At 38.9% G+C, this 15,382-nt stretch overlaps 1 protein-coding gene across 8 annotated transcripts in view; it reads left to right on the top strand.

Moving 5' to 3' along the window:
- MAP7D2 (MAP7 domain containing 2) overlaps positions 1–15,382 on the top strand; it is an 86,323-nt gene that overhangs the window by 63,174 nt on the left and 7,767 nt on the right. For 6 of the 8 annotated variants that reach the window (XM_069784801.1, XM_069784802.1, XM_069784800.1 and 3 more), the window contains 6 exons: positions 713–835; positions 3,824–3,972; positions 5,042–5,169; positions 12,988–13,220; positions 13,612–13,738; positions 15,056–15,260. In XM_069784801.1, coding sequence (XP_069640902.1) covers positions 713–835; positions 3,824–3,972; positions 5,042–5,169; positions 12,988–13,220; positions 13,612–13,738; positions 15,056–15,260 — 965 coding nt within the window. The remainder of the gene's footprint in view (positions 1–712; positions 836–3,823; positions 3,973–5,041; positions 5,170–12,987; positions 13,221–13,611; positions 13,739–15,055; positions 15,261–15,382) is intronic. The other 2 variants (XM_069784807.1, XM_069784805.1) reach the window with 1 other exon arrangement.

Here is a 15,382-nt window from a genome sequence, read left to right as displayed (position 1 = left end):
TTTTTGACTTGTCCCCCCTCCCCTTTTTTTTTTAACTCTAATGAGAAAAAAAGTATTGACTGAAATAGGTGACAATGAAGGCTTGTTTCTAGAATGAAAAGAGAAGGTAAATTTACTTTCATTTCTAAATTGCTTAATGAAAACTCATCAGTAGCTTTGAGGTTATTATGATAGATGGTTATACGTATATGCATGCAATAGGAACATCTATAAATACCTGTCTTCTATAGTTGACGCTTATATTTATGGAGTAGGAAGGAATGCAGGCATATTGTATAAATAAGACTTATATAATGTGGTGAGACTGCAAATCTTAATGCAGTCCCAGTATGGTTGGCACATTCTTGAGTAGCTGTGCTGTTATACCAAATGTTTCACCTTTTCTACTGGGGAAGAAGGTAAACCTTTTTAATGCTGAGTCATGAAAGCAACCATTTTGCAGAATGGAACATGCCTCTGTGTAAGAGCAAAATGCAACACGGTCTTAACCCTACTATATTTATTGTACAGGTGGGAAAATAATTTAAAATGATGGAGAAACTAGAAACCTTTTTTTCAGAGGGAATGAGAATTATGTTTAAATATTTTTTTATCTCAAACATTTCAAGATTTTTTTTCATTTCATTTAATCATTTTGTTTCCGTTATTTTAATGTAACATTGTTTTATTTCTTTGCATTTTAAATTTTATTTTATTTGCTCCCATCCTTCAGCTCACCGCATGCATCTTAGTCCAATGGAAAACTTTATTGTTTCTCGACTGCTGACTCCCACACAGTCATCTTTAGCCAGAAGCAGAAGTACATTAGTGCTTTCTGAGCAGTACAATAATCCAGGTAAAAATGTGAATTACTCACTTTGAAACCGTTGAGGTATGGTTTTGGTTGCATTTGAGTAGTTGCTGAAAGAAATGGGGTACTATGAACCAAATGACAATTTACGTGATAGTACAGAATCAGTGATGAACTAAATTGTTCATGGTAGCAGAGTATTTAAAACTTGAAAAAACACATCATCTTGTCTGTCTTGTTCTGACTGTCTTTTTAAAAAAGAACGCCGTTTTTTAAAAAACAAACAAAAAATTGAATTAACAAAATCACTAAAACGTAAGCCAATGGAAAACTGAATAAATTCATTTAAGAAACAATTTTTTAGACCAGTGTGTGACACCTCTCAGAGGCTTTGATATATTATTGTTATCCCCTTTCATACCCAAGTAGTATGTAGAACAAAAATCCCAGTGCACCATTTGAGCCTTAATTATTTTTACCAGGGTTCCAGTTCTCAGCTGTTAAATTACTTTTTGCCTTTAGCTGTGTGACTGTATCTGTATTTTTATATGTGTATGTGTGTATACTCGTACAAAATGACATTTACTTAGAGGAGAAAACAGACACTGATAGGAAGGTGTCAGTTCCAGAAATTATTGATCTTTAAGAAACAAAAATTTAGGGATGATAGTTACTGTTCCTATCTGTAAATGGCAGTCTAAAAAACCCCTTATTTTGCAGACATCTACAAACCTCATGTTTCCAGTCCTGCTAATGCTTAGGCAAGTGCCAGACTTCCAGAGTAGTTTCTACTTACGAAGCAATACCTGGTCGTAGTGTTTACTGAAACAAAGACAAAAGTTTAACAGCTGTTTTTACTTTTATTAAAAACAAAAAAACCCACCCCAAGCCCCACACCCAAATGCCTGTCTGCAAAAGGAAACATTTTTTTCAGGATAAAACGAGCTAGATGGTAAAAGGCTGATCATCTTTATGATAGGTATTTTTATACACCATGGTTGAAATAGGCTCAGGTCCTGCATCTGCACTGTTAATACAAAGCTATTTAAAAATTCATTGCAAAGTAAGCCCACTTTCGTTTGTGCGTTATTTCTTTGTCACAGTGCATAGGGACATTGATATTGAATGGCTCTAAAATGACTTCCATTTTTTCTACATTAAAAGCAGCATCTGTTGGAAGGAGAGATGTTGTCATACAGTACTTGGCCCATGAGAAAATTCCCTGTTTACTGCTCAGGCATCAACTATCACTAAGACTGAACAAAAGCCAACTCGAAATTAGATCAGTATATTCTGCTTAAAATTTTGAGGTGAATTGCTGGGGCCGCCTACAGATGTTGTTTTCGGTGTTGTATTTGATATTGCAGTAGGGACTTCCTTTGTCCTTCCTCACTGGTTTTGCTTGTAAACTCCCAGTTTTATTTCTCTCTTCATTGCAGGATCTTTAAAGTAGCACGCTGGCATGTCTGACAAGGATACAATTTGGCCTGTAAACTGCTTTTTCCCTGAGCCAAAACAGGAGTGCTGATTCTGGGAACAGCTCTCTGTACCAGCGTCCTCTTGTCATTTCCTCGCAAGGCAATCGGGCTGTAGCACAGGTTGCAAACAGCGTCAATACTCAGAGCAGCCCTTGACGGTTTCGTCAGTAATTGCCAGCAAAAGAGTTGAGGGGCATCTCCCGTTTGTCATGTACTTCTCTGTGTAGAAGTAGCTTCCTGAACAGGGAAGAGGGTTCTTCCTTTTCAGGAGCTCATACTGTGCCTCATGTCGTTATATTTGGGTCAAAATGCTGCTACTCCTGCATTTTCTGTAAGCTTAGAAACTAGAAGCCTCAATTTAAGACACTTTCTCTAGGGCAATGCATTGTTAAGGTTACTCTGAGTCAAGATAGTCGGGCAAACAGTTGTTACTGGACACATATAATTAAATTTTTTTTACAGCTGAAATAAAAATACTTATCTTAGGCAGCATTTAAGATTCTGCACGTTTTTCTTAATATTCAGTGAATTTTTACCAACTTGCTGGAAAGTCAGTCAAAGAATACACAGGTCCAGTTAAACTTAAAAGCATACAAAAAGTCTTCGTAAGAAATTTTATAGGACTGCCCCCAGTAGAAAAAAAATGTTGGAAATGTGAATTCCTTTACAGTTGAGCATAATTACTGCTTTTCCAAAGTCAATGTCCTCCTTGACTTCAGTTGAGTAAGATTGGAAACACATTGTCACATGGTTACAATTTGTGTCTGTCTTATTAATAAAGCATATACTGTGTTGATTTTTCTATATGTATGTGAAAGTTTCATCTTAGAAGGCAATATGAACAAAAACAGGTGTAAAATACTCCATTTAAAAGAAGTCCTGTTAATATTGCAAATAAAGAAAAAATACCCAGAAAGAGTTGCCCTGTAAGCTGTAATGCATGTGTCACACTAACACTTACGTCTACCACAAATAACAACTGGAACACCTACAGCAGCATTTAGTTTAGGTTTGGGGCGGGGTTTTTGTTTCTGGGGTTCTTTTTGTTGTTTGGTTGGGGTTTTTTTTTTAATTAAGTATTCTTTTGAAAAGCAATTAAGGTATTTAGGAGCCTTTGCCATGTTCAGGCTTTAAAAAAAATATTCCCTATGCTTCTATCACCTTTCCTGTTTTGCAATATTTGTTCAGAAGTCACCCAACTAGAATTGTTTGATTACTCTTTTTATCATATGCAAAGGAAGGTGGAGTTTTCAGAAGAGAAAAGAATCACAATCATAGTCAGGTGATTCATAAGGTATATGAGTAAGGGAGCGATATTGCGATTTAAAAAAAAAAAATTAAAAATCCTATAAAATGTTAATTCAGTTGAGGCATTTTTAGTAAACATGGGACCACGCTGAATGTGTTCTATAATGTGATCTTTTGAAACGCTTTTAAAAAACCCTTGAAAACTACCTTTGAACATTATAACATAAAAGTTTGCTGTTTTCTCCTCTCCTTTACTTCCGCTGTCTGTGTTCCCTTTTGCTCTTACTATTGTACTATAACTCTTTAGTATTCCATATCTGTCCTCGTGTAGCACCAGCTAGTCCTCTTAAATCTCCCTACAAGCCTTCCCCCAGCCGAAGCACCGACAGAAAGAAGGCAACTTCACCCTCCACTTCCGATGCCATGAAAGGGGCGGCTGCAGCTGAAGTTACTCAGGTGGGGTTTGATTTCGCTTCTGGGTAAACTGGTGCGGGTTCTGGTTGTTATCTTTCCCTTTACATTCATAAAAACAAAATGCCACCCCTGTTGTAAGAAACAGCAGTAAGAAAGTAAGCCTTGCATGCATCTGTTGCTTTTGTGCTCCTGTTTAGCAGGATTTTAGTATCTTTCTCCTGCTGGGCATCCGTGTTGAGCGCTGGTATTTGGAACAGCAGCACCTCTATTTTCAGGGAACTGAGATTTCTGGCACTGAAGTGTGTGTTTCTGGACTTGCCTGTAACTTCTGGGAATGGGGATGACAAATAGGTTCTCTCTACTGAATATGACTATCCAGTCTTGCTGGTTAATTATCTTCACATATTTCGGAAACTTGCCAAGTATATTGACAATGCCTCTGTTTTATACCAATTGCGTAACTCTTTCTGTGGACATTTTTAATGCTGTTTGCTTGAAAGACGCATTATTGATCCACTGTAGTTTCCAGAAAAGCAAAGGCAAGTCATTCACTTTCACTGAGTCTACACAATGTAAGGTATGCTAGGGCTGTAAAATTCACATAAGGTCCTGTGTCTTGTAATAGTTCATCATAAGGGGATTCATGCCATCTAAATTAGATGCAAGTGAGAGGACCAAAGCTGGGAGCTAAAGATTTGTGTTGTGTCTATCTTAGGTGTGATTCACAGTGTTACATCCAGCAGCGTTTCTGCGAGGTGCCTGTGTTCACTACTGATCATGTCTAAGGGGTGTTGCAGGAGCATTTAGATGATTTTGAAAGCTCCCAGTGCCACCACCCCTCCCAAGAACTCTTGGAGAGGTTCTGATGTGGTGTTACTTCTCTGCAACTTGTATACTATGTCCATGCCAGACATGGGGGGGTGGGGGGTGTTATGTCTATGTAAAATAAAGAAACTATTGAACCTTAGTTATGAGCTGGTGTTTAAAAAACTTTTATCTTAAATGTATGTTACACAAATCTGTTTATATGCCATCTTGTTAATAAAGCAATCAAATACGTTTTTGATGTGTTGGTCCTAATTATGTGAACTAAAATGAACTGTGCTTCTAGACTGAGAAGATAAAGAAAGAGAAGCGACCCACAACACCTGGTTCATCGTCTGGTATGGGATCTCCTCTAAGAAGGTCTGATTCTCCTGCTGCCATGTCCAGAAGATCCGCATCACCTGCGACACCCAAGTATGCCTTTCTTATTAGTGGTCTTATAAGCTGTGAGCTTCTTGTTACCTATAAAGGAGACGTAGATCTGTGAGGAACTTCCTCTGAAGTATTGTGTAAAATGTAGTTAATTTGGGTTATACATACACACATATACAGAGGGAGGGAGAGGTGTAGATGAACTAATATATGTAAGATTGTGTTAGTGCTCACTAGAGACACTTCCCTGCCTTTTCTCAGTCTTTTAAAATTATCACGGTGCATTTCATAATTCACATTAAATTTTATTTAACGTTTATTTTTAAGCATGCTTTTGTTTTATTGGGTTTTGAAGAAACTCTGCCTAGTGTGAAGAACTGCACAGAACATGAATACTAACTAGAAATTCCAGCATTTAAAATACATTTCCTATTGCTGACATGACCATCTGGTTCCATAAATATACTTAACTATGCGTCATCTAAACCATCGGTTTTAATCTTTGCTTCTTTGCAGATCTCTGTGAGTTTGTTGGGTTTTGTTGGTGGCTTTTTCATGCAGGGTTGTGGACGTATAGCATATCTGGGCTTGCTAGCAATTGAGTTGCTTTTCTTAGTTGTCTTTTGCAGACACTCAAAACTGAAGTCTCTGTGCCACAGCATGCAACTCAGAAGTCTAAGCAAATGTGTCTTCAGCTTGCTTAGAACAGGATATTAAGTCTGGCTCAAATGCAGAAGTGTCATAAAGTAGTCATGGTCCACAGCAGTTGTCTGATTTTTTTGTTTTGTTTTGGGGTTTTTTTTTCCACTAGACCCTGTTCATGGGTCCCACTTCTGTCTTGAGAATTACTTCCTTTTGTCTGATTTTATTTATTTATATTAATCGGAACCTGGCCATATTCTGAACCAGTCTTGATGATCCCCTTTCTCACAAATTTCTTCCACTTCAAAAACTAGCTGGTGTTCCTTTTCTTTCAGCTCTGAGTGCATAGCCCTGTAACAGAGGATGATTTTGTGTGTGAATCTGGTGTTAGACAAAATACAGGAAACAGTCCCACTCTGGTCATTCTTTCTGGTTTAGACATTCCCTTGCATGCAGCTGGGAAATTGCAATTCTTGGTTCATATTAGAGGGCTACAAATTCTCAAACTTTCAATATTATATATATTATGTCATCAGAGTCTGACCTATGTAAATTTTGTGAAGAATGGAATGATATGACATATAATCACAATCAGCTTTTTTCATTACAGTTTTGAGCAGATCATTGTCTAGTGGCACTCCAAAATGTACAGAGAAAAGTTTGAGCTATAAAAATATATATTATTCTGTAGGTACTGATATTCCCTGTTCAGAATGCATCTTTCAGTTCACTCAGCCAGTACAAAAGACATACCAGGAGACATATTTAGTTAAGCAAAATGATTGGTGGGAAGTGGATTGCTGAGAGTGAAGCGCTTCTTGATGGGCAGATATTGAAAAGGTTGGTATAGCTCATCACAGAGACGTCTGGGGAAAAAGAGAAAAAGCTTTTGGGAAACAAACAGATGTTTAGTGCTTCATGAAAAAAGTATGCCCAGTCTTAATTTGTAGTGCTAATTTCCGTAAAAGGTTAGGCAAAGATTGAGACTTTTTTCCCCAGAGGTGCAAATTATGAGAACCTTTTTATAGTAAAAGGTTTTCATGCCTATAAGGAGTATAAGATGCTGTTTTTAGAGGAAGAAGCAGATGCTGTATGGAGGAATTAAGAAACCTACTGGTGGGTTTCTCTGTGATTGTGAGCCACAGTAGTTACCCCCCCCTTTTTTTTTTCTTTTTTCCTCCCTCTCTTCATCAAGAGAATCTGATTCTGGCCACTGCTAGAAATGTATTACTGAGCATTTAATCTTAACATGGCCCAATTAGAACACCCTCCTTGACCTTATGAGAGATACAGTAAACAGAGTTTAAATCCATGTTTATTACTGATTGCAGAAAGACAGTTCAGCTTCAGCACTCTAGAAACTTCCCCTCAGAAATTTAAAATAAAATAAAAAAAGGCATCCTGGTCACCATATTATATTATTACATAAAGATACATATTTCTTCATACAATTCAAATGCCAGATAACAATCTCGCTGGTCAGTGGATTTAAATACAGGCAATCAGGCTTTTGGAACCTTCCTTTAGATTGTATAATCTTACCTTTTCATTTAAAATTAACTGTGGAACTGAAGTATAATTTTAATGTGGCTAAATATGTAGGCAAATATTCATTCTCCTTGCAAACCTGACAATCTTTTACAAGTTTAATCTTTCTACTTCTAGCACACCATGTGGCCCCAAAAAATGCCCTGGAAGAAATAAGAATACGTATTGTACAGCATTAGTAGTTACTGATCCTGCATAGCACCTTAACTTGAGCTGTTGAGGAAAGAATCAAGTATGGCTAGTGATTTAGATAATTAGCTGTATACATTTTCTTCTTAAAAGTATGTGACTTGACATTCAGGTTTTCTTGGTATTGTTCTAGTTACTAGTTCTTCGCCGTCATCTTGCTTTGTGAGTAGTAGTTGCTTGTCGTCTTTATATGTTATTTCATTATTTATTAATTAAAAAGCTCTTTTTAATCATGGTAAAGTAACTGAAACAGGCTCAAACAAGGCAATAAAACTTCAGCCTAAGGAGAGACAGTGATGGCAGAACAGTCTCACAGTAATTACATAAATAAAATACAGATGTTGAAGGTGCAAATTTTACTGAGAAAGCAAACAAGATCAGCCCAAAAACATAACATCCAAGACAAAATGAGTGAACAAATACGGACCTAAAAAGGAGAAAAGGGGAAAAAAAATAAATGTTGAGCAATAATTAAAAGCAAGGAAGGAATTCAAAGCTTGAAGATACTTGAAAAAGTAAATATCACAAGAAACATCACACAAGAAAGAAACCCCAAACTATTGCTTTGAGTCCAGTGTGGATCAGTTGACAGAGATGAAAATAAATGGATTAGAGAGCTGTGATAATTGAGAAATTATCTGTTATTTTTCCAATTGCTATTGGATACTAATTGTGTAAAGTGCTCCTGTTCTTCAGATCTTTCACAAGATCAATAATACCAGTTTTTTTGGTAGGGTGGGTTTTTTCTTTTTTTTTTTTTTATGCTTTTTCTTCAAAGATCTATACATTAATTGGTTTATTCTTGCAGTATCCCTCAGAGAATAGTTACGTGTCCTATCTTATAGGTGGCAAAGCAATAAAGCCTGTGTCCTTCACATGTCTTTGGGTAAATAGTCCCTTTGAAATCAATGGGACCTGACTGAATCAAGGAAGTAGAATTTAGTTTTAAGTGTCTTCAGATAAGCCATAGTATAAGCCAGTGAATAAAAATGGAAAGCTCTGACAAGGCTCTGTGTTACATTATTTTGCCAAAGCATTACCTCATATGAGAAGGAGAAAGGGGCAAGGGAAAAGGGACTGCAGCGCTGCTGGTGGTGGTGGTGGTTCTTGGTTCATTCCCAGTTCCCAGTCTGTGTCACTGTCCTTTGCACACAGTTTCACTAACTGAACCCGTAATTTGGTGGGTTTTTTCGGTGACATCCCACTGCAGCTGTTGGGACACACTTTCATGTCAGAAATGCACATGCTCAATCAAATTACAGAATACCGATGAAATACAAACCTAGAGTAGTACAAAAAAAAGCCCAAACTTTTAAAAGTTTTAAAAATTATGTACTAGAAAGGCGTCTGCATGTGGTGAATTTCTCACAGAAGTAGCTTCTATGTCTTGCTGTCATCTAGTGTTAGATTTTATTTGATAATGTGCTACACTTACTACTCTTGATCTTTATTTTGCCTTGGAAAGATAAAAACAATGGGTAGAATGTTGGATCAAGACTATTTTGAGTTTTTTTTCAGCAGCTAGCTAGAGAATGGGCCAATTTAAGATTTTGAGAACATCTATAATAATGCAGCTAGCAAAATAACTATTCTATAGTCTTATGCTGTTTGTACTCTTTTAGGAAATGTAAAAGAGAAATGAATCTGTCTCTGGCTAGAAAAGATCAAAACCAGGAGTGAAAGACAACTGCTTTTGAGAAAACATCACAGATAGCAGAGCTAAAATGTCAGAACCCAGGAACAGCTTGTGATCAGAGCAATCTCAGAAAGCAGGCTTGAGAACATTCAGGTCCTTGGTGTAGTTTCAGCAGAGCTTTTGTTGAATTAATAGGGAGATAGGGAAAAAAATAATGCAGCTCTGGCATTGCTGCAGATTTCTGATTTACAGTCAGCCTTCTGAACTGCTGTAACCAATGACCTGTCACGTAACTGGCTTTTCAAGAAAGCATGCTGTTCTCTCCCTTGCTCTTTATGGACAAAATTGGATGTGACCTCTGGTTCATGTACTACATGTACTTTATTTTCTCTGCTTAGCAAAAGTAAAAGCTCAGAACCCCTCTTGTGCTAATCTTGACACATTCTTCTGCAGTATGGGCTATCCCTCTTTTAATTAAATGAGAGCCACTGTAATTTAAGGACCAGTGGATCCTCAGACCTGATAGAGGTTCTTGCAGTGCATGTAGGGGTCATGATGAGAATGGCTTCTTAGGAGCTGCTGCCTCCATGTCAACACAGGGCGGTTAGGTGAGAACACTAAGACCTCCTGGAGGAAGGAGGATGCTTCCTGTACTTCTGTATTCCCCTGTAAAATCTAGTGACCGAGATGAGCAAACTTCCAAACAACTAACATGCTACCATTTCTTGGATTTTGGTGATTTGTCATCTTAATTCTCTGATCCTCATCAGGCATGCTTCTGTGTTCCCACATTCTTACCAGGGTTTCATTACACCCCTTGGGTTTTTTTCTCCTAAGGCAAAAATAAAACATTTTTTAAACCTAAGCAGACTCCTATGCAAGTGTTTATACATTTTCCCCTTAATATTCCCATTTTTCTGTCCTCACAATCAAGTTTGGCCCTTTCTGGTGAAAAGTACCATCATTTAAATACTATTAGGAGGAGTGTTTTTTCCATTAACAGTTCTGCCTGTGTCTAGGAATGTTAAAGATGCTAAGTTGACAATATGCTCTAAATACAAGGGGGATGACAATGTTCATTTAATAATTTCTACTGGCATCCAACATGATTTAAAATTTCTGAGAAAAGATTCTTCTTCCTGATGGGCTGTCTCAGCTTTTCACTCCTCGCACTGCACTGTTGTCATCCTTGCAGTCATCAGTCTTTTGTATGCCTCTCCCTTTTAGTTGCTTTAAAAGAAGCAGAGCCATACTTTTTTCTTGGTCTTCTGGCCAAAGAGCTGTAAGAAAACATTTCTGTAGGTCTAAAAGTTCAAAGATACATTACTTAAATAATGCATTCATCACATGTTTCTAGTCCAACAGGTAAGTTGTACAGCCAGTCTGCTCTGATTCCTATGCAGTGCAAGATGCATAGCTCTCATGACTACACTCCTTCCTACCAACCTCTTTAATTTGATTGTCATGTCTTTATTAGAGAACAATTACCTCTGTGCTAATATTGAAAATGACTCAGCCTTAGTTATATGACTCTTTTGCTCCTCCTGTCACAACAAGTTAAATAAAAAGCATTGCAAGGAGTGTGTGGTAAAGTCGGAAATGTAAACCAAAGACAGCAAGAAGGGACTATGCTTTGAAGAAGTGTCTGATGAGCAAGAAGCATCCTCTGTGCTGCAGAGAAGCCTAAGAAAAAGGTTGTTTTCTTTTTATTTACATGTTATATTTTTATGAAATGCAGTTGGAAATGACTGTGATGGTGAGGCACGTACAAGACGTACGTATGTAGGTGGGGCCTCGAAATTCACCTTTCTCTTCAGGAGAGCCTGGGAATCCATCTATATCCTAAAGACAAAACTAAAGACAATGCTAAAACCAGATTTGGTCAACACCAACCAATCTCATTGGCTTCTCCCTTCTCTGTTTTTTACAAGAGCTGGAAACAGACATGCCTGTCCACATCTTCCAATGCCTCTTTCTGCCAGGGAGCAGCAGGAGCAGGCTGCCCTGCAAGGCAGGGCGAGCTGGGAGCCATGGGTGGCAGCAGAGCAGACAAGGACAGGGGCCTCCTCCACAGCACCCCGTCCCATAGCGGACAAAAAAAGTGACTGGGGAAGGTCTGGTGGCGGTGACCAGGGTCAGCCCAGAGCCCAGTGATGGCCAGCAAAGTCCTCACTGAGGCAGGTCCAAGGACAAGCCAGGACACGAGGTCAGGACCAGCTGGTTGGGAGGCCAGAAGCAGGCTTAGCTGCAGCTTGGCTCAGGCGAGGACCTGACAGGGAGCTCCTGGGCCTGCAGGCAGAGGGTACCTGAGCTGAACTTCACGTTTAGTTGGGTACTACTGTTCCGCTAGCTCAAGGGCTTTTGGAGTCTGTGATGGCTCTTCAGTGGGAGTAAGAAAGTACGGGTGATGCAGTACTCTGCAGTCCTTTCCTCCCCGCAAACCGGGCAGCTCCCTATATTCTGGTGTCTCCACTTCTTTCAAATGCAGCATGATATGGTGGAAAAGATCTCTTTCTGCTCCTGGATTTGTGAATTGGGGGGGAGTTGAAAGACATTTAATTTTTATTGTCCGCTCTGTAATGCGAGTGTTGTTCCGGTTATAATAGCCTCTGGCCACACAATACTGTAGTTAGATCTATACAAAACTTGCCAATCCAGTCTGTTAATTTTCAGCCATTGTCCGTGTTTTTCATGCTTGTGGTCTGCCAGAATGAGTGTATAGTCCAGAAAACATGTTATAGTATATGAAACTCTGTATCGTGTAGATGAAAAAAGTGATAAGGGATAATACATTTGTATCGTAATTGCATATCCATGAGGAAGGTTAAACTACATGTGTAATTTCACTTTAATGTAGGAGTATTTATTCTAAAGGGACTCACGTAAATCATTATTTTAAGATCGTAATCTCTTTACTTCCATACTACTTTAGTCACACAGCCCAGCCTTTCTTAATGTTACAAGTATTTAGTGCTAGTTACTCGTGGTACATAAATAATGAATGGTGTTTGTGTGTAGTTTTGTGTTTCCTGGTAATCTGTTCTCTTTAATGTGCGCCTATTTTCAGTGAATATCAAGTATCCTTACCCTTCCACTTTCCCAGAACTGACTTCGAGGTTATCATTTCACCTAAAGTATGCAACAGCCGAACGGGCAGTCGGCTGCATTGCTGCTGTGCACTGCCGTCACCACAAGTGCAGTTGGGTAAAAAGTTGCAGGGGCTGAGTTCTGAGCCTTGAGTCTGTTGTGCTGGCGCTGATTAAAGTGCTCACTGAAGCAGCGGAGCTGACTGTACAATGGTTTGGTCAGTTCTGTCTCTTTTTGTGGTACCCAGCTTTGCCTTCGTATATAGTAGTATTGGGTGCTATTTTGGAACATCAGATACTGTTAGAAAAAGACCATGTTTGACAAGGGGGTATTCAGATGAAAGCAGCACACTGCAACTTGTTATAATTTCTGCAGACAGAAAGCAGCCATAGCTTTGCTTTAAATGTTGAGGAGGACTATTGAATACAGTAATGTTGGCAAAATTGTTATGAGATGATTGTTACTAAAGTAATTGGTTTAGGTAATCCATGATTTCGTATCTCTTGCCTACAACTCAGACAGTATTATTGGTCTTTTTAAATGAAGTTTTTCTGTAATCATTTGTGCTTGCATGCCAGTTCCCTGCATTTCAGGTTCTGGTTGCTTGCATCCAGGTGGTTCCTATGCAGTATTGTGCAAAACAGTTGAAACTCCTACGTAGCCAGAGACGAGAAAAAGGAATGATTTATGTGAAGATGGAGTTTGATTCCAAGCTGTGTAACATAGGGCCTGTTTTGATTTTTGTTTTCCCTCATCAGGACAGTTGCAAAGACTTATCCCCAGTCTCCTAAAAACGCCAAACAATACCCAGCTTCTCCTGTGAAGCATCGTGCCACTTCTAATCTCAACCAGGAAACTCCTAAAAAGAAAGCAGACAAGGAAAAAGAAAACATCAGTCATCAAAAATCCCCGGGAGCACGCACCGATGAGGCAGGCCAGGTGGCTTCTGAGAAGCACATGCCTTCTGCAGGAAAGACTGAAAATAGTGAAGGTGAGTCCTGCTGAAAGAATATATTGCAAGATATCATGGGTCCCTGAGGCTTTTAGACAGTGATGACCTGTTCTTCTCCTGAAGCTGCTCAGTCATAGGCTTATGAGAATGTGTAAAGGTATGTACTGGAACCAGTATATGTATAGTTTTCACCAGGGTTACCCATGTATGAAAAAAGCTTGTTAATGAGGATGTTAAAATGCTGAAATCCAGGGATGCCCTTACCTATCCCATATTCTATCTGCTGAAAATGTTTTTGGTGTGCTTTTGAAAAGCAAAGGTGTCTTACCAGTGTGAACCAGGCCCATTTCAGCCTCTGTGCAAGCGTGGCAGTGCTGGGCACTCTCTTTGTTCCCTGTCTAACTTTCCACCCTCGGTTGTTTGCTCCTAGGGAAGATCACAGCAGGAACAACTGATGCAGAAGAAGCTTCAAAAATTCTAGCTGAAAAAAGACGACAGGCCCGCCTGCAAAAAGAACAAGAAGAAAGGGAGAGACAGGAAAGAGAAGAACGGGAGAGGTATTTCTGTTGATTTGTGAAAGTTATTACCTAATAATTTAACCTGTATCATTGGAGAGGCTTGAAACTGGTAGTTTTAGAATCAAGGTGGGAGCTTACATGTAAGTGTTAATTTCTTTCAACTTGGCCTCATAATTCATTAGTGTCTTTTGCAGTCTTTATGACTAGTGAAGTTAGAAAATAATAATTTGGCCTCTTTAAGAAGCCTGAATAAACTATTACTCATCCAAATACTTCAGGTATGTCCACACTGCAGTGTGCTGCACACTGTAGTATGGACCTACCTGAAGTAAAAGACAACGTGAAAAAATACGAGGCAGTTTTAAATGAGCTAGTTCACGTAGAAGAAACAGTCTTGCAGTAGTAGTGTATGCCTTAAACAGCAAGTTTTGTATTGTTCAGGAAATTACCCTGAAGTTCACCTTCCTACCCAGCTCTGTAGCAGGCAGTGGAGGGCTTTAGGAGTGTGGGCATAATGGAGGCTGCTGTGCCTGAGCAGTGAAACTCTGGCTCTGTTCTGGGAGCAAGCTTTTAGGTTGTTCTCCGCATGGGATGCTGGTTGCAAGTGTCAACAAATCATGCCCTTCCTTCAAGCCCCTAGTCGTAAATCACTCTGCATGTCTAAATTCAACTTTGTTCTCATCGAAAACATGGTGGGGGGGTGGAGCAGAGGGATCACTAGTGCCTGCCAGTTTGGCCCAATGGAAATATTTCCTGGGTCCCTGATATGCAAGGATAAGAATGATCACTTGTCAAAGCAGCTCTTGCATGTGGTGACAAAGGAGCATGATGTCCCTGAGAGGGGCAGGGAACAACACAGGTAGAATTTAGACCCACTCTTTCTAGTGTACCACTGTGTTTTGTGGACTTTGTTTGCTGCTACTCATCCAAACTGTTTATCTTCAGCTGAAATGAAGGAAAAAAAATACTTGCTTGTTTATAGATACCAGAATTCTGGGTGTGAAGTACAGGGGAAGAGGGGTGTTTTTATTACTGAAACTTCTATTATTGAAGCTCTAACTGAAATTGGAATGGAAATGCTTTCTTTTTCTTAGATCACACCTGGATTTTTTTTAAGGGAAATTATAATTTCTATGAAATATTTTTGGCAGTGAAAATAAGATTGGAAAAAAAATGTGATAGCAACCTGAATTCTGAGCATGTGCTCAACCTCTTTGCTATGTCTTGGCATTTTTCATGAAAATGTGTGCTGATGCATGTATTATCAGTTACTGCTGATCGCATGCCATACATACAATAGGATTCACGCTAAACAAGGTGAAGCCTTTTAAACATACTGTTATATTTTTTTTGCAGGCTTGAAAGAGAAGAACAGAAAAGAAAGGCAGAAGAAGAAAGACTTCGTCTGGAGGAAGAGGCTCGTAAGAAGGAGGAGGAAAGAAAACGTGAAGAAGAAGCAGCTAGAAAAAAGGCGGAAGAGGAAGCTAGGAGAAGAGCTGAGGAAGAACAAATGCTAAAGGAAAAACAAGAAAAAGAGCTCCAGGCCAAACTTGAGAGACAGGTACCATCTTGAACACAAATGTGAAACTTTATGTACATATATATGTATACACATATTTATATGTACATACAAATAAATACTTTATAGTATCTGGTAATCTGCCTGAAATAATGACCCTATCA

Source organism: Haliaeetus albicilla, chromosome 6 (genome assembly GCF_947461875.1).
Source record: "Haliaeetus albicilla chromosome 6, bHalAlb1.1, whole genome shotgun sequence".
In the NCBI taxonomy this organism is placed as follows: Eukaryota; Metazoa; Chordata; class Aves; order Accipitriformes; family Accipitridae; genus Haliaeetus; species Haliaeetus albicilla.
Note: the sequence above shows the minus strand (reverse complement) of the source record. Positions and strands in the feature narration are given on the sequence as shown.